The sequence below is a fragment of the Phaseolus vulgaris genome, chromosome 11 (assembly GCF_000499845.2).
Source record: "Phaseolus vulgaris cultivar G19833 chromosome 11, P. vulgaris v2.0, whole genome shotgun sequence".
NCBI classification, from domain to species: Eukaryota; Viridiplantae; Streptophyta; class Magnoliopsida; order Fabales; family Fabaceae; genus Phaseolus; species Phaseolus vulgaris.
The window spans coordinates 48,572,450-48,593,682 of NC_023749.2; the positions used below are offsets into that span (position 1 = coordinate 48,572,450).

General features: G+C 36.6%; 3 protein-coding genes across 4 annotated transcripts; 2 read left to right on the forward strand and 1 right to left on the reverse strand.

Annotated features, from left to right (window-relative positions):
* The first annotated feature begins 4,068 nt into the window (after window positions 1-4,068).
* Window positions 4,069-5,438, forward strand: LOC137809190 (uncharacterized). Its single transcript, XM_068610330.1, has 3 exons — window positions 4,069-4,399; window positions 4,621-4,865; window positions 4,986-5,438. Exons 1-3 carry the CDS (start codon window positions 4,069-4,071, stop codon window positions 5,436-5,438), a joined length of 1,029 nt encoding a protein of 342 aa, XP_068466431.1.
* A 2,043-nt stretch (window positions 5,439-7,481) lies between these two features.
* LOC137836707 (G-type lectin S-receptor-like serine/threonine-protein kinase At1g67520) lies at window positions 7,482-11,806 on the reverse strand. Of its 2 annotated transcripts, XM_068645441.1 has the most exons (9): window positions 11,663-11,790; window positions 10,352-11,529; window positions 10,047-10,154; window positions 9,752-9,951; window positions 9,457-9,667; window positions 8,982-9,216; window positions 8,745-8,895; window positions 8,315-8,664; window positions 7,482-7,740 (listed from the first exon to the last, which is right to left on the reverse strand). In XM_068645441.1, exons 1-8 carry the CDS (start codon window positions 11,680-11,682, stop codon window positions 8,329-8,331), a joined length of 2,439 nt encoding a protein of 812 aa, XP_068501542.1. In that variant the 5' UTR covers window positions 11,683-11,790; the 3' UTR covers window positions 7,482-7,740; window positions 8,315-8,328. The 2 variants fall into 2 exon arrangements, with proteins under 2 accessions (XP_068501542.1, XP_068501618.1); XM_068645517.1 differs by lacking the exon at window positions 7,482-7,740 and having other exon boundaries at window positions 8,264-8,664; window positions 11,663-11,806.
* A 7,413-nt stretch (window positions 11,807-19,219) lies between these two features.
* LOC137809196 (protein FAR-RED ELONGATED HYPOCOTYL 3-like) lies at window positions 19,220-20,623 on the forward strand. The gene is made up of 4 exons (XM_068610335.1): window positions 19,220-20,032; window positions 20,243-20,347; window positions 20,441-20,538; window positions 20,617-20,623. Exons 1-4 carry the CDS (start codon window positions 19,220-19,222, stop codon window positions 20,621-20,623), a joined length of 1,023 nt encoding a protein of 340 aa, XP_068466436.1.
* Window positions 20,624-21,233: the final 610 nt, after the last annotated feature.

The following is a 21,233-nucleotide window of genomic DNA, read 5'->3' on the forward strand; positions in this document are numbered from 1 at the left end:
ACCCAATTACCATAAAAAAATGTCAAAAATAATTTTGATATTTTGAAAAATATAAAAGTGCAGGAGGAAGCAAAATGTAGGATTATGGGAAGAAACACCATATTTGTAATTATGTTGAGTTTGTTCTGTTTTACCTCAATAAAAACTTATATGATATATGTACTGGACAGGAATGCTTCATACCTCGGTCCAAGCATTTAGGTATGGTCGGCTCGGCTTTGGATCCAACAGGCGGGTCATAAACTCGACCCAGTTTTAATGGTAAGCCCAATAAGGAATAATTAAAGTAGAGAAAATATTAAGTTTATTCATATGTTAATATAAAAGTCGTTAATTGAATATATATGTTAATATATGTAGAAGTTGTTAGAATATATGAATAAAGTTGTTAAATGAGTAGCGAGTACCCGTGAATAAATGTGCACGTGATTCTCTTTTGCTGTTAGCACTGTGGGAGAAGGTGCCCGTAGGCAGAATATCTTTATGTTACACATGCTTTCAGTTGAGATTATATTCTCGTGAGTGAAAGTTGTTAAAGGGATAACTATAAAAGGGGCTTGAGACCCCCGGTAAAGGTACACTGATTCTGAGTACTTTAGATTGAAACTGATTACTTATTTTGAATGCTCTTACATACTTGATTGTCGGAGTCATTTGGCACCCACCGTGGGGCACGCTAAAACCTGATCCCATCCACATTCTTGGTTGAGCCTTCTGACGTAATGAGAAACACAAGGCAATGACCGCTAGGATCTGAAGGAAGTGATGCCCCCACCTTACAGCAACTCATGGATGTCATGAGGGCCCTCCAGGAGGCCAACTAGAAGCACAAACGAGAACAAGAGAGGTTACGAGCGAAAGCCAGAGTTGAGCAAGGGCTTTTGCAGGATCTCCTGATGGTAGAAGTCGAGGCCTCTTGAGTAGCTCTGGAGGAGCAAGCACAAGCTAATGAGGAGTTGCACAAAATCAATGAGGACTTACGTAAAAGCCTGCACCAATGTGACCGACGTTCCACCAGGGAATAATGTCTGAACTTGCCCTCGAGAGATAGTCTCAAGCAATTTTCGCGAGAGATCATGGATGAGCTCGTGCCACCTTATTACATCACACCCAAGATCGCTTTTTTCAAGGGGATAGAAGACCTTGAGAGTCATCTCATGGCATTCAATGCTCAAATGATTGTTTCTGGAGGAACGGATGTCATCCCGTGCAAGATGTTCATGAGCACTTTCACGGGTACAACCCTACAATGGTTCAGTGGGATCCCGGATGGTCAGATCACTTCTTTCTCCCAGTTCTCCAAGATGTTTAGAGAGCAGTTCTCTGTCAACAAGGTCAAGCCCCTGAGGCTGTACGACCTTTTCAGTGTCAGACAAAGGGAGGGAGAGGCATTAAAAGACTATCTAAATAGATTTTGGGCAGTCACGGTGTGACTTTAGACCCATGATGAGGAGATGATGATCGCCGCTTTCAATCAAGGGATCGCAACAGGACAATTCAGTGATTCGATAATTAGAAATTCAGCAGAGACGTTTTCGAAGGTACATGAATAAGTTGTCGCCCACATTGAAGCGGAAGAGATCGTGATCAAGAAGAATGATAGCTTGCATTCAAGACAACCTAGGACTAAGGAGAAAACCTAAAGAATAAGAAATGAAAAAGACAATCAAGAAAAATAAGGCACTCAATGAAAAGATAGCACACAAAGGGAACCTAAAGAATAGTACTAGAATAAGATGAAGAAAACCAAAAAATAGTACTATTGGAATATTTGTATAAAATTTGCATGATTTTAAAGATTTATTCTAAACTGAATAATACAAACTGGAAGTTGAAATTTAAACCACTGAAAGTTCAAGATCTTATCTCAAATTAGACACTGGAATCACACAAAAACAGTGCACCAATTAATTGTGATAAATTTTTTAAAATCACTGTCACTCACTGAAAGTCATAATTTTGTACTCTGTACGTATTTGATTTATCATTTTTTTTATTTGGAATTTTGATACACTTCTTTTTTTCACTCTTTTATAACACTTCAAACTACTGAAATCCAGAGTTTCAAAATTTTTTCTCCAACAGAATTAGTTTTCATAAGCAATTTCAGTCACCACAAAAACTGGAAAACAGAGAAAACCTATGCTGGAATTAAAAAAACATAATTAAGAAACTTCAAATACACAAAAGAATTGATGTATATGAACTTGTATAGATCTAATACACAAGCATGAACTCAAATCTAAAAATAAAATACACCAAAGGATCAAAAATAGAATTAGAAAACTGCACTCAAGTAAAAAATCGACCAACCAAAATTAGCAAGAAAAGTACTACATAGAAGTGATGACATTATAAGAGAAACATGACATGACAAAACATATATGGATTCAAAAATTAAAATGACTTAAACACAATGAATTTGTACCAATTAAAATAGCAAGAAAGACTCAATTAAAGCAAAAACATAATAGCTAACACAAAAACAGAATTAAAGTGCCAATCAACTCAAAATTTTTTTTGCACACAACCATAACTCTAGATACCACATGATGTGAGTTGAATCAAGCATAGACACTTTCAAGAATTTATAACACAAATATATGTAAAGAAGGATGACAAAAAGAAGTTGCAAACAAAGGTAAACAATTCGGTATAAGTGGAGGAACTTAAGGAAACATCATTGGAGTTCAATGCCTTCCAAATCATGAACCAAACTCAAGATTGAGTGCCATTCCACAAGAACCGATTCACAAACCCCATACAAAATGGAACCGAATTCAAATACAAGAAATTAATCACAATTACCGAATAGAATCAAGTTGTAAGTGCAGAAATGAAAAGGAAACACAAGATGAACAAGATTAACCGATTGAAATGAAAGAACAATGCAAAGAGCACAAACTACCGATTGGAATTACTAAAACATGATTCGAAAATGGACATGGAGATGGAATAAGAAAGACTTATGTGATTGTAGTCTATGGAGGGGAAGAACACGCCACTTGGAGGTGATTGATCCAAGATAAGTGCATGAATGCCGCCACTTGGAGCTTCCCAAACACTCAAAAGATGAGACAAGATGAAGGAGAGCAAGTCTCACACAATTCTCTCTCAATTCGAGTAGAGTAACAATACTTCAAATTCCAATTCTGCATTTACATGAGCATGGCCTCTCTATTTATAGTAGAAGAGGGTTGGAAATGAAAAGGCACAAATTCAAAACAAGGTTATTCAAAATCGGCACCAAATCAAGTCACATGAGAAGTGTGACTTGCTTTCCTACTTCGGCACCTCCTAAAACTACATGTCACCTACTCTTTATGTCACATGGAGGAAGGTATGACTTGTCTTTGTACATAAGCACCCCTTATATCTATATCTATATCTACATCTCCCTTTATGTTCTACTAACAGACTACTCAAAAGTAATTACAAAAAGAGACATCCAATGATGCTCATCTCCCAAAGTCTTGGCCTTGCTTCTAGTAATCCTTTGAGACATGAAGGATGTTGAGCTCATGGGTTGGGCTTCTTGGGCTTGGGCCTCAAGCACCTCCTCTACTTGGTTTTCATCGGCAACCTAGCTTGACCCTTGCGGGAAAACAAAACCTCTACCGAGAAGAGAACGAACTCGAGGTACATACCATATGTAGCCAGGAAAGATGAGCCCAAGATGAGGGTTAGGGAAGAGTCAACTGCTTGACCCAAGTTTCGAGTATCTATTTGGAGCTCTTAAGCAAGCCAGAGGTAGCGGAAAAGCTGAAGTTTACCCAGAAGACAAGTTGGAACTTAGGATCGCGAATGGACACCTGGTGTGAGTTCCATAGAGAATTTGGGCACAATGTCGAACGATGCATAGCCTTGGGTCACCAATTGACTAGCTTGGTCAAAGAAGGTTTCTTGAAGGAGTACCTCGAGGTTGACTAGGAAGAACTAAGGGGAGAGATTGCTATCAGGGACCAGACACATGAGGCACCGATCCATGGAGAGTTGAATACCATCTCAGGAGGATTTGCCGGAGGAGGAAGCTCGGCCTCCAAACGTAAACGTTATGCACGAGCGGTGATGTCCTTAGATACGAAGAGACCTGATCATCCTCGGGAGCCCAATCTTTGTTTCACGAGTTCTGACCTAGAGGACGTGATTCCTCATGAAGATGACCAAGTGGTGATATCAGTCGTCACTGTAGGTCGAAAGGTGCACAGGATTTTGGTCGATCAAGGAAGCTCGACTGATTTGATGTTCTGGGGAACCTTCACCAACTTGCAGTTATCCCCTAACCAACTGATGCCATACGATGGGTGTTTGGTCGGCTTTGCGCAAGATCGAGTAGAAGTACGAGGGTACGTTGAGCTGAGAACAACCTTCTCCGATGAAAGCGCGACCAAGACATCAGGTACATTATTGTTAACGCGCCTTCTGCTTACAACTTGTTTTTAGGGTGACCCTCCCTGAACAGGTTGGGCGTAGTAGCCTCAACGACCCATATGAAAATGAAGTTGCTTTCTACTAAGGGAGGAGTGATCACCATAAAGGTCGATCAAAGGACAACACGAAAGTGCTACAAGAGTAGCTAGAAGAATAAAAAAGGAACTTACACGATTGCTATCCAGTCAGGAAAGCCAAAGTGGATTGCAGAGGCGGATGCCATCAATGAGAGACGACCTGAACCTGTTGGAGAGGTTCAGGAAAGGGAAATCAAGGGGAAGAAGTTTAAGCTTGACACCTCGTTATGCAAAGAATTAGAAGATAAGATAGCCGAGGTGATATCTGAGCACATGAATGCTTTCGCATGGTCATCCGCGAAGATGCCTGGGATAGACCCAGACTTTCTATGCCATCGACTTACCATGGATGAAAGGGTTAAAACCGTGGTCCAGAGGAGGAGAAAGTTTAACGAGGATAAGTGCCTCGTCATCCGAGAATAGGCTCATAAGCTTTTGAATGCTGACCACATAAGGTAAATCCAATACCCTGAGTAGCAGGAAAATGTTGTGTTGGTAAAGAAGGCCATCGGAAAGTGGAGGATGTGTGTCAACTTCACTAACCTGAACAAGGCTTGTCCCAAGGATTTGTACCCGCTACCGAGCATAGATTCCTTGGTGAAAAACGCCTCAGGTTGTCGGTTGTTAAGCTTTTTGGATGCGTTCTCAGGGTACAATCAAATTCGTATGTACCCGAGGGATGAGAGTAAGACAACCTTTATAGCCGGGATCGTCATCTATTGCTACAAGGTCATGCCCTTTGGCTTTAAGAACGCTGGTGCCACCTATAAAAGGATGATGGATCGAATCCTCGCCCCAATGCTTAGGCAGAACATACAAGCATATGTAGACGACATGGTCGTCACATCAAAACAGAAAGACCAGAACATTGCCGACCTGGAAGAGCTATTTGCAACAATAGCAAAGTACAATTTGAAGCTTTGTCCATAAAAGTGTGTGTTTAGGATAGTAGTAGGGAGGTTCTTTGGTTTCTTGTTAACTGAAAGGGGCATAGAGCCAAACCTCGACAAATGTGCTGCAATCATAGGAATGAAACGCCCGACCAATGTCAAAGAGGTCCAATAGTTAACTAGGCGCATGACCGCTCTGTCTCATTTCCTATCAGCCAGTGGCGATAAGGGGTATCCTTATTTCCAATGCCTCATGAAGAACAATCGTTTTTTTTGGACCAAAGAATGCAAGGAAGCCTTCACCAAGTTGAAAGAGTACTTGGCCGCATCTCCCTTTCCTATTTTGTCCCACGCTCATTCTTCTCAATATCACTTCTCTCACTCTAACTCTTACACACTCATCTCTCTGCCACCACACTCCAGCCGCGACCTCCACCACACCACGAAACCGCCATCGTGCAACTCACTGTCCCGCAACCTCTATTACTCCAACCGCGTGACACCACAACCTCCATTACTCCAACTGCGCGACACCGCAACCTCCATTACTCTAACTGCGTGACCCTGCCTCAGCTGCATTGTATCATAAAAGCATCAACTCACGTGACACCCTAACCTTCACCCTCAACCCCAGTCGCACCGTACCGAAAATGTGCTAGCTTCGCGCTTCAGCTTTGCGTGACACCGCCCTGATCGCGACCTCCGTGTCCCGCCGCCCCTCACTGGAGTTCCTCCCTCTGTTTTTGCGCTAGAATTTTATTTTTTATTTTATTTATTATTTGTTGAATTAACGATGGTTCTAGAACCATCGTTATAAATTCTTGATTTATAACTACACCTAAATTAACGACGGTTTTTGAACCTTCTTTAAATGCTTTTTTTAATCGTCGTTAATGTTGTTTTCTGCACTAATGATATTTATTCCTGATGGTAAATTTGTTTAACTATCAATGATCTATACAAAATCTAAAGGCATTATTTTGTTAGTTAAGAGAAAGATGAAAGCTCTAGGATACAAACAAAGCTTTATTTTGAGAACTAGAAAATGAAGTATTGAATAAAAGAAGAAATTGGAGAAGACAACTCAAGAAGACAAATTAAAGAATATAAACATGTAATAAATATAGAAGAAAGTCTCCCACATGAAAACAATAGCTTGAGAAGAGGCATATGTTAGAATAACTTGTTTGAATGTTATAATATGTTATTCTAATCTAGAATAAGATATTCTAGGTTAGAATAAAAGACCATAAATGCATTTATGTGTTAAGAGAAGTTTCACATTCCTTTTTAGTCCCACACCTTTGACGTAGAAATCAATTTGAGCTTTGAAAGTCTTTTGTGAGAGTGTGCTTGTTTAGTTGAGTGTTCCTAACTAGCCTCTCATTCTCTTGCATTCTTGCATCACCAAGAAGAGTTTCAAGAGCTCCTCTAAGAGTCTTAGCCATCCATCTTTGGGTATTACCCTTCCTAAGGTAATCACCATCCTAACTTACTCCTATTCCATTTACTTTTTCATATTCACTATCTTCCATTATCTTTTTCTATTCCATTTTTTTTCATGTTATTTGTGTTCTTTCTAAGCTTCCATATACATCTTCGACCTCCTAAACCCGAAAAGAATCACAAAAAATCAAAAGCATCAACTCGGCCACACCCCCACAATCCCAGTCACACTCTTGTGTTTCTCCAAGAAAATCAAGAAACCTCACCCTCCTTCTCCCAACTACAAGTCACAACCTTAAACCTTTTAACCATAAAAAATACCTGTCAAATTTATGAAGCCTTGTTCCAGCACTTCCTTAAAAGGTTTGCAACAAAGCCCCACAAAGAAACCTCCAAAAAATTCAAAGACAACCCATAACCACCACCTTTCATTTCCATAACTTCCTAAAACTCTATTTTCAACACCTCAATAGAGATCTGGTGATAGAATCTGCAGAATTCTGCTCAACAAGTTGGTTTCTTTCACTGCTCCAAGATGCAATGCAATATCTTATTTGTAATGCATAAAACCAAGTGTTCTCATCACCAGAAATCGATCGACCAAAATTTAGATAAGATTTTTCTTTTCAGAACAATGTTTTTGTTTCTGCGTAAATCAATTTATCTCCACGCATTAAACTATCATTCTACTTTAACGTGAATATAAGTACCCCTCTACAACAACATGTACATAAAAATAAGTATCACCATGTTTTAAATTTTGGTACACCAGAAAAATAAAGCTAAATTAATGCTCTGAAATTAAAACCAAACTCAGAAAACATGAAAGAAAGCCATCCTCAATCTTATTTCAAGCTTCAACTTCAGGTTTGGAGTTCTGCAGGTAACATGCATGGCTTGTGTTTGCACGTGTCAAGAAAAAAAAGAAAAAAAAGATCAGTGTACATTATTACACTGGAATGAAAATTTCATAACATGCCTCCCTCTCTTATCTCTTCTTAAGCTTTTACTTTTTACTATTTTTTTCATACTAATTGCAGTATAGCTCTAAGTGAAGTTGCTAAATAATGTATGTTGTTTATGAATGCAATTTTTGTTACATAAATTAAGAATATCAACCAAGTTTTACTGCACTTAGTAAAAATATAAAGTCCCAACATAAAATCTTATTTGAAGAGGAACCAAACATACTATAAAATCAGAAGTTAGAATATACATAAATTTTTAGAATTTGTTTGGTTCTCTTGGACTGTACAAGAAGCAAATTACTAGATTGAAAGATACATCGCAACATAAATTATAATTTTTCTTCTGATTGTTTTCTTAAAAGTGTTTATTCAGAAACTTAAATAGAGCTTTAGCTAAATCATAAAACAACACAAATTATATCATATCTACCATTATCTAACACTTCAAACAAGATTAAAAGTTCACTGTATTTATATTTCAACTATTAAGTAAATTATTCACCTTGATTCTATTTCTTAGGAATCAGTCATGTCTATTGTAGATGATGTAATTTCTACAGTTGATGCTGCGATCTCTATTGTAGAATCAGTACAGAACCCCTTTGAAGATAATTCATCATGAATGATCTTTCTTCCAACATAGAATGCTGGTCTTTCAGGTAAGGAAACTATTGCACTTTTGTTTGTCAACATTGATACAATGTCAGACATGGTTGGTCGATCATCTGCATAATGTTGTACACACAAGAGACCAATATGAATGCATCTTTGCACTTCTTCAGGATCAAATGACTTGTTTATTGATGGATCCACTAACTCTAAAGATGCACCATCTTTCCATAACTCCCATGTCTGTGAATATTTTAGTCAAATTAGACAGAGGGAACAATAAGAAAACAATAAAGTAACTTAGTATGACTAATTTTACATACATGTCCTATCAGATTTAATGGCCGATCAACACCATAACAACCAAGGCTTCTTCTTCCACTAACAATTTCAAGTAGCAACACTCCAAAACTATAAACGTCAGACTTTGTAGAGAAAACTCCTTCCATCATATATTCTGGAGACATGTAACCACTGCAAGAAAAACTAATTTGTAACACGGTGAAATAATTTTTATCTATTCATGGAAAAGGGAACGAAAGAGAGTTTATTAAACTCACTGTGTCCCAACAATTCTATTGGTATTTGAGACAGATTCTTGTGTGAATATTCTTGCCATCCCAAAATCTGATATTTTTGGATTCATATTTTCATCTAAAAGAATATTGCTACCTTTCAAGTCCCTATGGATGATTTTGAGTCTTGAGTACTTATGAAGATAAAGTAATCCTTGGGAAATTCCTTCTATTATTTTGAACCGCTTCTTCCAATCTAGTAATTTGCCTCTTGTACAATCTTCCAAATGTCAATATATATATAGTGATGGTTAGTATTTGAGTCAAACAAAAACAACTTTTACAGTGTGATTGTTGAGTGTCCTCAATTATAGTAAGAAATATTCAGTTTAAAAACCATATATAGTTAAGAAAACTAGAAGCTTCCCTATATATGTATTCTAATTGATACATAATAATGAAAACGATATTTTGTTTTCAAAAGAACACATAATTAACTGTACTTTTGCATATCACTCACCGAATAGATAGAAATCCAAACTTTTATTTGACATATACTCATAAATTAGAATCCTCTCTTCTTCGTCAATGCAACAACCAAGTAGTTGCACAAGATTCATATGCTGAAGTTCACATATTAGTGTTAGTTCATTCTTAAACTCCACAATTCCTTGTCCAGATGTTTTTGAAAGTCTTTTTACAGCAATCTCTTGGCCGGTTGGAAGAATTCCCTAAAATTACAGTAAAGTAACAAATATTGAGTACTCTAATTGACACAAACTTGTAAATGCATAACTTCATTGGTTTCAAGTCACCTTATAAACGGGTCCAAAGCCTCCTTGTCCTAACTTATTCTCAGGTGAAAATCCATTTGTTGCTGCCATAACTGATGTATAATTAAACAATTTTAGGCCATTTCCTTTTTTTAAATCAACTTCAAAATCTTCCATTGCAGATGACCGACTACAAGTTGCCAAATGTACCATCTTCATCACCATCCTTTGCCTTTTCTTCTCTGTTTGATGAGTATCAGAAAGATTAAAGCATAGATAAATTATCAAAAGATTGTGTTTAGTGATGTACTACATTGATTTTGAAGTAGGTAACTACCTTGAAACACGAATTTTCGTTTCTTTAAGGCTAGGCAAATAGTGAATAGGCAAATTGCAAGTAGAGCAGTTGCTGCTACTGCACCTATCCATATCCACTTTCTTGTACCTGTATAGAATGTTTTCATAAATAACCATTTTTCAACAACCAAAGGAATCATTGGTTTCTGTTAGGCCATACACAATCCTGACGGTATGTGACTAAGGTATAAAAAACCTAATTGAATTAGAAAATTATGAAAATTGTACATATAGTACACAGTTGTATAAACTAAAGAAATTAATCGAACAATTAAGTAGACTTACCCTTATGATTAGTTAACATGTTCACCAGCAAGTAAAAGTTTTCACCAGTACTATCAAAAGTATAATTATCCGCGGAAATCCAGTGAAAGAATATGCATCCAGTTCCATTAGAATACATTTCTCTGAATGCAGTGCAATTACAATTGCTCCAGCAATTGGCCTCACAATCACTGTAACCATAACTTATATTTCCTTCAATGCTTGTATTCTGATAATTGAAGTAACCAGTCTTTTTCTGGAACACATCACCAGGATTCCTACACTTGGGTATATCCTGCCATCTTTGGCACCCTCCATCTGTGTTATATCCATAACACAAATCAGCCCTTGCAACATATCCTTTACCATCAGATATCTGCCCAGTTTCTGAGAAAATCCACATTATGTCAGGCTCTTCATTTGTAGTTATGAAAGAGAAGGAGTTTTCATCCCCATTAGACACAATGGTATAATTCAACCTGCGTTGTGCATCCTCTGGAATGTGCTCAAATCTATTGTTCCTCAGTTTCCCACTTTTCCAGCAAACTTTTCCCCGTCTCCTTATGATCAATTCTTGTCCCACAGGTTTCCATTCAAGGCTAAAGGCACCGGGAGTGCCAAGTGTGTTGGCCAAAGATGAAACCAGTAACCAATGATGGCCTGTTTTGTGATTAACACCTAACTTCATGGTGGGGATCAAAGTGTCAATGGGATAATCAAAACTCTGCCACAAGAGAGTGTTTGTCCCATTGGGGTGAAGTTGTTGAAGTACAAAATTGCCTGTGTCCAACAAGGTGGCCTTAGTGTTGTTGATAGGTTGAGGTGGAGAATACAGGATTATTGGCTTCCCACGTTCAGATTCAATTTTCAGCACACCTGAGCGGTTAAGTGACAGAACTGCAGAATCTCCGTGAACAGGTTGGTTTACATCACTTGTCCAAACTACAATATTTTTATTTACAGTGGATACAACCAGATATTGGTTGTCATCAACATTCGACGAAGGAAGATCTAGACAATATTTGCTCTTTTTTGAACATAATGTTCCTGTATCTGAGTTCAGTGTATCACCAGGATTTAAACTGTCATTTGCTGCTTCAACATGAATACAAGTACTCCACCACAAGCACAAGCACATGAAAGCAAGCAGCTTCTGTAGCTTATGCCTCATAGCATGCTTGAAACATGGAAATAATAAGCTGCATGATGGTTTACCAAGTGATTAGCTGAGAGTTATTCTTTCTGATACAGAAAAAGAAATGTATAGCAACATAAAACTAAGTTCTGAAATTAAACCCAGACACATTGAATCTGTCAGAAGCATATACTCACAACATGTGAAGGAGGGTCATTCCAAATCTTATTAATTACAAGCTTCAGAGCTTAACACTCCAACTTTGGCTTTGGAATTCTGCACCAATTGAATGGCCTGCCAGCACAAGTCAAGAGAGAAGAAAAAAAGCAGTATACTTTATTGCAATTATTGAAGTAAAGAAGATAATTATATGATGGATTGTTGATCCCACAAAAAAAAAAGTTAAGTTACTAAAGGAATTTATGTTATTTGAATATTTAAATAATATTTATAATATTATTTAATGTATATTTTAATTGATGACACTTGTGTTATAAAAGTGTATTCTTGAGAACCGATAATTTGACACCCCAATTAAGTGTTTGCGCCATATTACACCTGCTGATGTGGATGAAAATATAATAAAGTATTATGTGGGGCCAGTATTGTTGAGGTGGCAAAATTTTAAAATTTAGGGTTCTGTAGTAAAAGATTAGGTTTTAGAAAGGCAAAATCAGCCCCATTTTCTCAGTGCGATTTGGAGTGGTAGCGATTCTCATTCCGATTCCGGTGAAGTCTACGATCAGCACGATTTGTAGTGCGATATCGGTACCGCATTACATTGGATTTCGTTTTTGTTTGGATATTTTTGAAATTGCGATTCCGATTCTGGTAACGTGTGCGATTCTGATTCCAGTAACGTCTGTGATTCTGATTCCGGTGAGCTCTTTGACTTGGCATCTATTTTCATATAATTTTTCGCCAAGTTTTCATTGGTTTCGTTTTGATTTTTTAGGACTTAGTGTTTTTCGATTTCGTTTATTTGTTGGATGTTGGGCTTTTGGAGTGTTGGACACTGGGGTTTATTGGTGTTTTGATTTTCTATATGTTGAATGACCATTGTATTGGTTTGGATTTGACTTTTTAGGGTTTCCTAGCAATTGGTGAAGGAGGGAACTGCAGTGTTGGTTAACTCGTATGCGAGAGAGGGTTTTTCTTACAAACCCCGGGAGGTTAAGACTTTGGTCATAAAGGCGTTGGTGTCTGAAGCTGCAGCTGCATCTCAAGCCAATGAGTTCTTGTTGGCTAACCAGGCTTGCTTCTAAAACCTAATCCTATCCTAACTTAATATTTAAAATATATGCTTCTGGATTTTTGCTTATTTTTCTTAACTTAACTTAACATATAGCTTCTTCCATGTACAGTTTATGCAGCATGTGATGCACCTATAGAGACAGGAATTCGTCAAAGCATGTTCCTGGTAATCTACACTAGTTAGTTTGTCTCTTGGTTTATTTCTACATTTTAATTCTATTAATAGTAATTAATTGTCATCCTTGTCTGTTTGGTGCCAATATGTCGTTCTGTAACCGATAGTTATTGTATTATATTGGATCCGACCAAAGATGAAAAAGAGGTTAGTAGAATCAATTTTGGTTAAAATGTTATTTTATTTTCATCTAATTTCTTGGGAGTTTAGTTAGTTGAGTAAATTTGGTCTACATTTGACTCATTTGCATTCTACATTCGTTGTGAAAAATATTTGAAAATATCATTAAACCTTTGTTGCCCCAATTTAGTTATTGGTGTCTTGAAAAGCCTTACGTCATTGATGTTACAAGCCTTCCTGTTAGAGTGAAGATTCCACCATGTACCTTTTTAAATTAGTTTTAAATTATTCTGTTCTTTGGTTCTTAAATTGTAAATGTGTTGAAATAGTTATTTAGTTTTAAAATTTGCAACTATGTTGAAATTGCTATTTGGTTCCTAAATTTGCAATGGATGGGTGTGTGAGACACTAATGTAACAAACAACTATAGGACAATATTCTTTTATGTTAGTTATTGATGAAATTGTGGGACAATATTGTTTTATGTTCTCTCTAAATCCCTTTGTAGTTGCTAATGATGTGCCGCCACCTGGTGATGGAAAAGGCTTGGTTAATTGAAAATCTGATTGCTCCCATTTGTAAATGTATGTTGCCCTATTTGATGAGCTGAAGAGAAGTGCCAATTGATGCCACTTTTGTGATCATACTGCTTAGTAATTGCTTGGAATTAAATTGTAGTTTATAGTAATTCTGATCCTTAACTCTTCTTCCAATATTTAAAATTGATTACATGCATTATGTAATGTCCTCCAGACAATCTTTTTCAAATAATTTCTTACTAGTGAGATTCAAATAGAGATATGATTCCCCTTTGTATGGAGAAAACTTTATTAGAAGTGTATGTTGGTTTGGTTCTGAACAGGAAACATTCACACAAATTATTTTTTGTTAATTTTAAATCAACGAAGATTAAATAGGTTTGGGGTATCATATATATATAGCTTTATATTATTGTTTTAATTTTTTTAACACTGGGACTTCAACTGTGTCTATTTTACATTATTGACAAAAATATCAAAAGTGAGAGAATATGAACAACGTCATATTTACCCAGCAAGATAAAAATATAGTATAAGACCACAACTGAAATAAGTACGAGTAAGCTGTTGGTAGTCCTTGAGATTATTTAGGTTGAGCAATTTAATCCCTATGATTTCAAAAGCCTTGTATTATTAGACACTGTAATCATGCTTCACTGCCCAATCCTCATGGGCCTTTCTTTGAAGGACCACCACTGCCACCAAAAAATATTCAAAACTGTTTGCATAGACCCAAATCTGCATGTAGAATAAAAAACTTATTTATTAATAGAAATGCAAATATATTTAAGAATTGAGGTATTAATAAAACTGCACAACAATTCATGTTGCTCTAAATTTACTGAATGTTCTATTATTGAAGCATAAGCATACTGATGTTATAAGAGTGTATGTTGGTTTCGTTCTCAACAGGAAACATTCACAAAATTGTTTGAGGATATAATGTCAATTAGCGGATGTTCAGATGAGGAGGTTCTTACGATTGATCGTCATCCTGAGGGTCAAGCTAAGGTTTCTTTGAAATGATGTTTTTTGTTTTTAAGTAGACATGACAATTACATTTATTTATCTTTAATTTTAATTATTATAGTGTATTTGTATTTGATTTTGATATACAGGTGTTTAGGCATAATTGCAGGTCAAAGCGTTTGGCTGTTGTGAACATGGTTATAACTTTGCAACAAAAGAGTATTATACAGTCCAGTTAAAATAAAAGGGGTCCCCACTTACATCAAAACACCAGAATTTGAGGTAGTCTTTCACCAATGAATGGCCTGAACCTCCAATGAGGTCCCTGGACTCCTATCTCAACCCTCTTTGCAGCAAAAAATCCAAAACTAATCACTCAATTGCAGGATTAAGTGACTGTGCAAAAAGTACAACATAGGTCCCCAGTTAAAATAAAAGGGGTCCCCACTTACATCAAAACACCAGAATTTGAGGTAGTCTTTCACCAATGAATGGCCTGAACCTCCAATGAGGTCCCTGGACTCCCATCTCAACCCTCTTTGCAGCCAAAAAATCCAAAACTAATCACTCAGTTGCAGGATTAAGTGACTGTGCAAAAAGTACAACATAGGTCCCTAGTTAAAATCAAAGGGGTCCCCACTTACATTAAAACACCAGAATTTGAGGTAGTCTTTTACCAATGAATGACCTGAACCTCCAATGAGGTCCCTGGACTCCCATCTCAACCCTCTTTGCAGACAAAAAATCCAAAACTAATCACCCAGTTGCAGGATTAAATTACTGTGCAAAAAGTACAACATAGGTCCCCAATTCAAATGAAAGGGGTCCCTACTTACATTAAAACACCAAAAAAACTGAGATGTTAATAATCGTCATTTAACATTATTTGACGTCACATACAAGTTCGAGCTACATAATATTCAAGATTGTCTAATTCCTTATTTTTTGATGGCCTTGAATAATAACTCCATCTTTTCTGCATCTGAAAATTGATGAGGAAGTCAAATGTTAGACAATATACATGGGCAACTTTCATTATAGTTTTTAAAGTGTTGTTCATTTCTTGTATTGTACCTAGAGTCGTGGGTGGAAGTCTTACTACTGGATGACAAGCACGAACTAAGTCGTTAGTGGGTGGACATATGTCAGAATTGAAAACCTACATGAATGACAATTTAATTTCAAGCATGTAATGTAATGTAAAGAAGACGATTATTATTTTAACCTATACAGTTGTATTACATTTATGTTGTTTGACTACATACCTTGACAATGTTGTTAAAAGTGATATTAAGGTAGAAGTTCCTTCGATTTGGAGTGAAAATGCCCACCTAAAAAACACACAAAAATACTTGTATGAATGACATGACATATGGAATTGTAAAAGAAAAGTTTGTTTTTCGTGCGTTAATACATTCTTTAAGACTAAGACAGAGCCAACTTCAATTAGAGAACCAAATTCTTCATTCTTTAAAACCTTCCCATGAACACTTGCACTTGCAGTCCCCGTCGGATCCTGTAAAGCAAGAAATTTAATATACAACTTCTTCTGCAAAATGTAAGAAAGACTACATAATAGGTATATTACCTTAATTGTTATTAACACGTCTCCTAGACCAGTGTGCTTGCATGATTTGATTAGACAACTTAAGAGTGGGAAAACATCTAATTCTTTCAAACTTCCCAAGAATGATCTCTGTTCAGAACCACGTCCTTCAATTTCTCCTTCGCAATAAAATGAAAACATCATTAGACATAAACTTTTGTTGTTCCATTCTAAAAAATGTGATTGAGTATTACCTTGGAATTGAAGGAATTTTTCTGCCCATTTCCATTGGTTGGATGTAAAATCACGGTCATAAGTTTGTTGACCTATACGGTTTATAAGTTCTTGAGTGTTTACTGGCTGCTCAGAGTTCCGATTAAGAATCATGGCTTGCACATTACCAGCTGGTCCCGGAATGACATTGGTAGTAGAGTTGCAACGTCGTACATAACTACCAATGTCATTGTCGTCGATATCAAGCCCTTCCCATGACTCCATTTGGAATGGATGTATAGTTCAACAAATTCATCCTATCGCATGCCATATATAGATGAACATTGGGCACATGTTATTGAAGGAAGGAAAAGGGATGAAAAAGCAAATGTATTGTCTAATTAATAACATATCATAAATGCAAGAATAATTTGTTTTTTTAAAATATTTTTTAAGGTGAGGTGCAGTTTAGGTGTGGTGCAGTTTAGGTGAGGTGCCATATAAAGATGAACGTTGGGCACATGTTGACGTTTGAAGCAAGGAAAAGAGATTTCTGTGAAAAAGCAAATGTATTGTCTAATTAATAACATATCATAAATGCAAGAATAATTTGTTTTTTTAAATATTTTTTAAGGTGAGGTGCAGTTTACGTGTGGTGCAGTTTAGGTGAGGTGCCATATAAAGATGAACATTGGGCACATGTTGACGTTTCAAGCAAGGAAAAGGGACTTGTGTGAAAAAGCAAATGTCTTGTCTAATTAATAACATAGCATAAATGCAACAATAATTTTATTTAAAATATCTTTTTAAGGTGAGGTGCAGTACGGTACTCTTCTTAAAATGGCAATAAATGCTGAATTTGCCATGAATGTTACGTGGAAGGATAGTTTTGCTCCAACTTTAACTTTACTTTTTTGCAGGTGGGGTTCATTCCTTAATGCTACAAATGCTGATTTTTCCATTCACACATTAAAGAGAAAGTGTGTGCCCTTCCTCAAAGTCCAACACCCCGTCCATCACCACGTCCAGCACCCCGTCCAGCACTGTCAGCATTCATTGATAGCAACAGTTCTTTTTCATTGTTCTTCATTGCATTAACTACAAATTCAAGAGCAGATGACGTCCAACACTATCAGCATTCATTGATAGCAATAGTTCTTCTTCATTGTTCTTCATTGCATTAACTACAAATTCAAGAGTAGATAACATCCAACACTGTCAGCATTCATTGATAGCAACAGTTCTTCTTCATTGTTCTTCTTTGCATTAACTACAAATTCAAGAGCAGATAACGTCCAACACTGTCAGCATTCATTGATAGCAACAGTTCTTCTTCATTGTTCTTCATTGCATTAACTACACATTCAAGTTAGCAGATAACCATTGAAGGTTCTATTGGTGAAGGTACTCTTGCATTCAATACATAGCTTATTTGTAACTTTGTGCAAATTGTTAAATAATGCATAAAACTAGTCATAGTTGTTTAATAATGTAGTAGATTTATTTTGTTCATTGTTTGAAATGTTTAAGTTAAGTTATATAAAGAAAATTGTATACATATGCATTCATGTTTTTTGTCAATGTGAGTTAAGCTAAGCATTGTACACACAACAGGTTTAAGGTAATGGCAGATTTGTCACTTGATGACATTCCGTTCTTTGAAGAATCTCAGCATTCGAATCATTTAGCTGGGAATGATTATGTGGCAAATATACTTCCTGATACAGATTCCCAGATCAATATTGATGAGTCTGTTCCAAATGTAGTTGATGAATCAGCTCCTACAGTTGGAATGTGTTTTGACACTGCAGATGCCGTGAAAAGTTATTACCGACAATATGGCATTAAAAAGGGTTTTGCAATTAGAACTCGAAGTTCGAAAAAAGGACCTGACAAGGAATTAAGGTACTTCATCTTGGTATGTGCTAGGGCGAGAAATTATATGTCTGCGATTCCACCAGAATTAAGCACTCACCCTACTCAGACGGTTGAATGTTCGGCTCGTATAACTGTTGGAATAAAAGAAGACAAGTGGTATATTATGTCGGTACACGAGGAACACTCACATCAATTGAGCCCGACGAATTCTAGATTGTTTCACGGTAATAGGAAAATATCTTTGTAGACAAAAAGAGTGTTGGATATTAAAGACGATGTTGGGGTTCGTATAAATAAGACTTTTAGGTCTTTTGTGTCTGTTGCTGGTGGTTACGAGAATCTTGACTTTGTTGAACGAGATGTGCGTAATTATGTTGCCCAAAGTAGGAAAGCATTGGGGAAGGAAGGTGATGGAAAAGCTCTCTTAAATCATTTCTGTCGCATGAGGGAATTGAATCCACAATTTTATTTTGACATTCATTTGGGCGATGATAACCGCATACGACATGTATTTTGGGCTGATGCTAAAAGCAGGGCATCATGGGATAATTTTGGAGACATTTTATGTTTTGATACCACATACTTAACAAATAAGTATGATATGTCGTTTGCACCTTTTGTTGGTGTAAATCATCACGGTCAATCAATATTGTTGGGATGTGGACTCCTATCTTCTGAGGACACTGATGCTTTTGTGTGGCTTTTTCAAAGTTGGTTACGTTGCATGTCAAACAGACCCCTGTAGGCATTGTGACCGATCAATGCAGAGCAATGAAAATTGCAGTTGAAGTTGTGTTCCCAAATGCACGTCATAGGTGGTGTCTTTGGCACATTATGAAAAAAATACCAGAAAAACTTCAAGGATATAGTCAGTACAAGGAAATGAAACGTGGAATGAAGACAGTAGTCTATGAGTCCACAAGTGTTAATGATTTCTTGTCTTCGTGGGCAAATTTGATAAATACGTTTAACTTAAGTACAAACGATTGGCTTAGTACATTATTTGAAGAACGACATCGTTGGGTTCGTTGTTATCTAAAATCATTTTTTTTGGGTCAAAATGTCAACAACGCAAAGGAGTGAAAGCATGAATGCTTTTTTTGACGGGTACATTAATTCAAGCACAAGTGTCCAACAATTTGTGCAACAGTATGAGAACGCTTTGCAACATAAGGCCGAATTAGAGTGTGAAGCGGATTTTGCTTCTCTTAACACCATAATTCCCTGCACATCTCAATCAGGCATTGAAAGACAGTTCCAATCGGAATATAGACATGCAAAATTGAATGAGGTGCAAGGGGAGTTTAGAGGAAAAATGAATTGTGCTGTTACTAATGCCTATATTGAGCGTCATGCATGTCGTTTCACTGTTGTAGAGGAGTCTTTCCAAAATGGTAAATCTGAACACCGCAATGTAGTAGTTCTTTTTGACCGTGAACAACTACATGTATGTTGCACTTGCTTGTTATTTGAATTTAGGGGAATTTTGTGTCGGCACTGCCTTGTTGTCATTGCTCAAGAAAAAGTGACAAAAGTCCCAAAAAAGTATGTATTGGAAAGGTGGAGTAAAAATCTAAGGCGAAAGCACACGTACATAAGATCATCCTTTGGCACAAAAGACAAGGATCCACAAGTTCAAAGGTATGATGGATTGTGCAAGAAGTTTTATGACATAGCTGAACATGCCAGCGGGGAAATTAATACAACAGAAATCTTGCATAAACAACTTGACAAATTTGTGTTGGAATATGGTCAACGAAGACATGATCAAGATAGGACAAAACATAACATTTGTGGAGGTCCTGAACAACCAACACCAAGTACTCCTACCACAACAATCAACATCAACGGTGATATCCGTAGTCCTATACTTGTGAAAAGAAAGGGTCGGCCGCGATCAACACGACAAAAATCCAGGTGTGAAAAGGCTCCGAGAAGAAAAAATACATGTACTAGACGTCAACTTCCTAGTCAGCCAACTACGATTAGTAAAACTATTTCTTTTCATTACCTTTTCATTATTTTGTTTACTTTGATATGTCAAATGTAAATATTATATCTAATTCAAAACTAAATGCCTTAGGGAAATGAGGAAGGAAGTTATGTGGGAGGTGTTCAAGCAAATCTGCCTGATCAAACTGAAGGGAACATGAATACATTCAATGGGATGACTAATGCAATTGCAGGGGTACGTGTCTATTGTATTTGTTGTTGTACTTTTTCACTATTTTTCACGTTTGGAACTTCTTGTTTTGTTTAATTACTACGAAATAAAGTGTAGGTGTCAAGTACGGGGTCTGTTGGCTTTCTTTCATTGTTGAACTCAGTCCAAACTAATTTACCAATATCTCAAGAATCAAATGCATCAGAGTTGTTTAGGTTTGTGACCTTAAACCCAACAAATGTTCTATAGATATCAATTTGTTCATGTAAGTTAAATTCATTATTTGGTTGCAGGTTGTAATGAAGGATCCACAAAACATTTTGCACACAAGGAAGTGTTTTATATGACATAGAAGAGAACCTTTATCATTTTTGGTGCATCACAACTCCTCACTATTTGAACATCGTACATGGGATAAATTCCTATATGTATTGATAATATTTGTTGTACTGCAATGTTAAGTTACAAATCAATTTCATGTCTTCTTTATTTCAATAGATGGTTATATAAAAACCATTCTTGCACCATTTGGTTGTACCTTGGGTATTGAACAAAATGATAACCATGATGTCTTCAAAATACAATCATTTTAAATTTGTTGCATTGAATTTCGTTAAATTGAATGACAATTAGGTTGGTGATAAAATTATTGTAATCCCCTCCCCTGCATGCATGCAATTGCAGTGAGAAAAAGCAACATGAAAACCATAACCATGCAGAAAGTAATTCATGGGTCCCCACTTATTAACACATGGGTCCCCACTTACAGTATAAGTGTTTCTATGGCCACCACATCATGGTAAAATCCACCCAATTAACATCCATACACTGCAACTATGTCTCACTTACACACAACATTCACTTCCATTTACAGGAATCCAAAAAAATATTTGAAAACAATGACCAAGCA

Coding starts and splice junctions, on each gene's coding strand:
- LOC137809190 (XM_068610330.1), top strand. CDS start 4,069: ATGTCCTTAGATACGAAGAGACCTGATCATCCTCGGGAGCCCAATCTT. Junction 4,400..4,620: donor AAGCGCGACCAAGACATCAG/GTACATTATTGT, acceptor CTATCCAGTCAG/GAAAGCCAAAGTGGATTGCA. Junction 4,866..4,985: donor GACTTACCATGGATGAAAGG/GTTAAAACCGTG, acceptor TACCCTGAGTAG/CAGGAAAATGTTGTGTTGGT.
- LOC137836707 (XM_068645441.1), bottom strand. CDS start 11,682: ATGACCCTCCTTCACATGTT. Junction 11,530..11,662: donor ATGACCCTCCTTCACATGTT/GTGAGTATATGC, acceptor ACCATCATGCAG/CTTATTATTTCCATGTTTCA. Junction 10,155..10,351: donor CATGTTAACTAATCATAAGG/GTAAGTCTACTT, acceptor CATTCTATACAG/GTACAAGAAAGTGGATATGG.
- LOC137809196 (XM_068610335.1), top strand. CDS start 19,220: ATGTCAACAACGCAAAGGAGTGAAAGCATGAATGCTTTTTTTGACGGG. Junction 20,033..20,242: donor ATATCCGTAGTCCTATACTT/GTGAAAAGAAAG, acceptor TAAATGCCTTAG/GGAAATGAGGAAGGAAGTTA. Junction 20,348..20,440: donor TGACTAATGCAATTGCAGGG/GTACGTGTCTAT, acceptor AATAAAGTGTAG/GTGTCAAGTACGGGGTCTGT.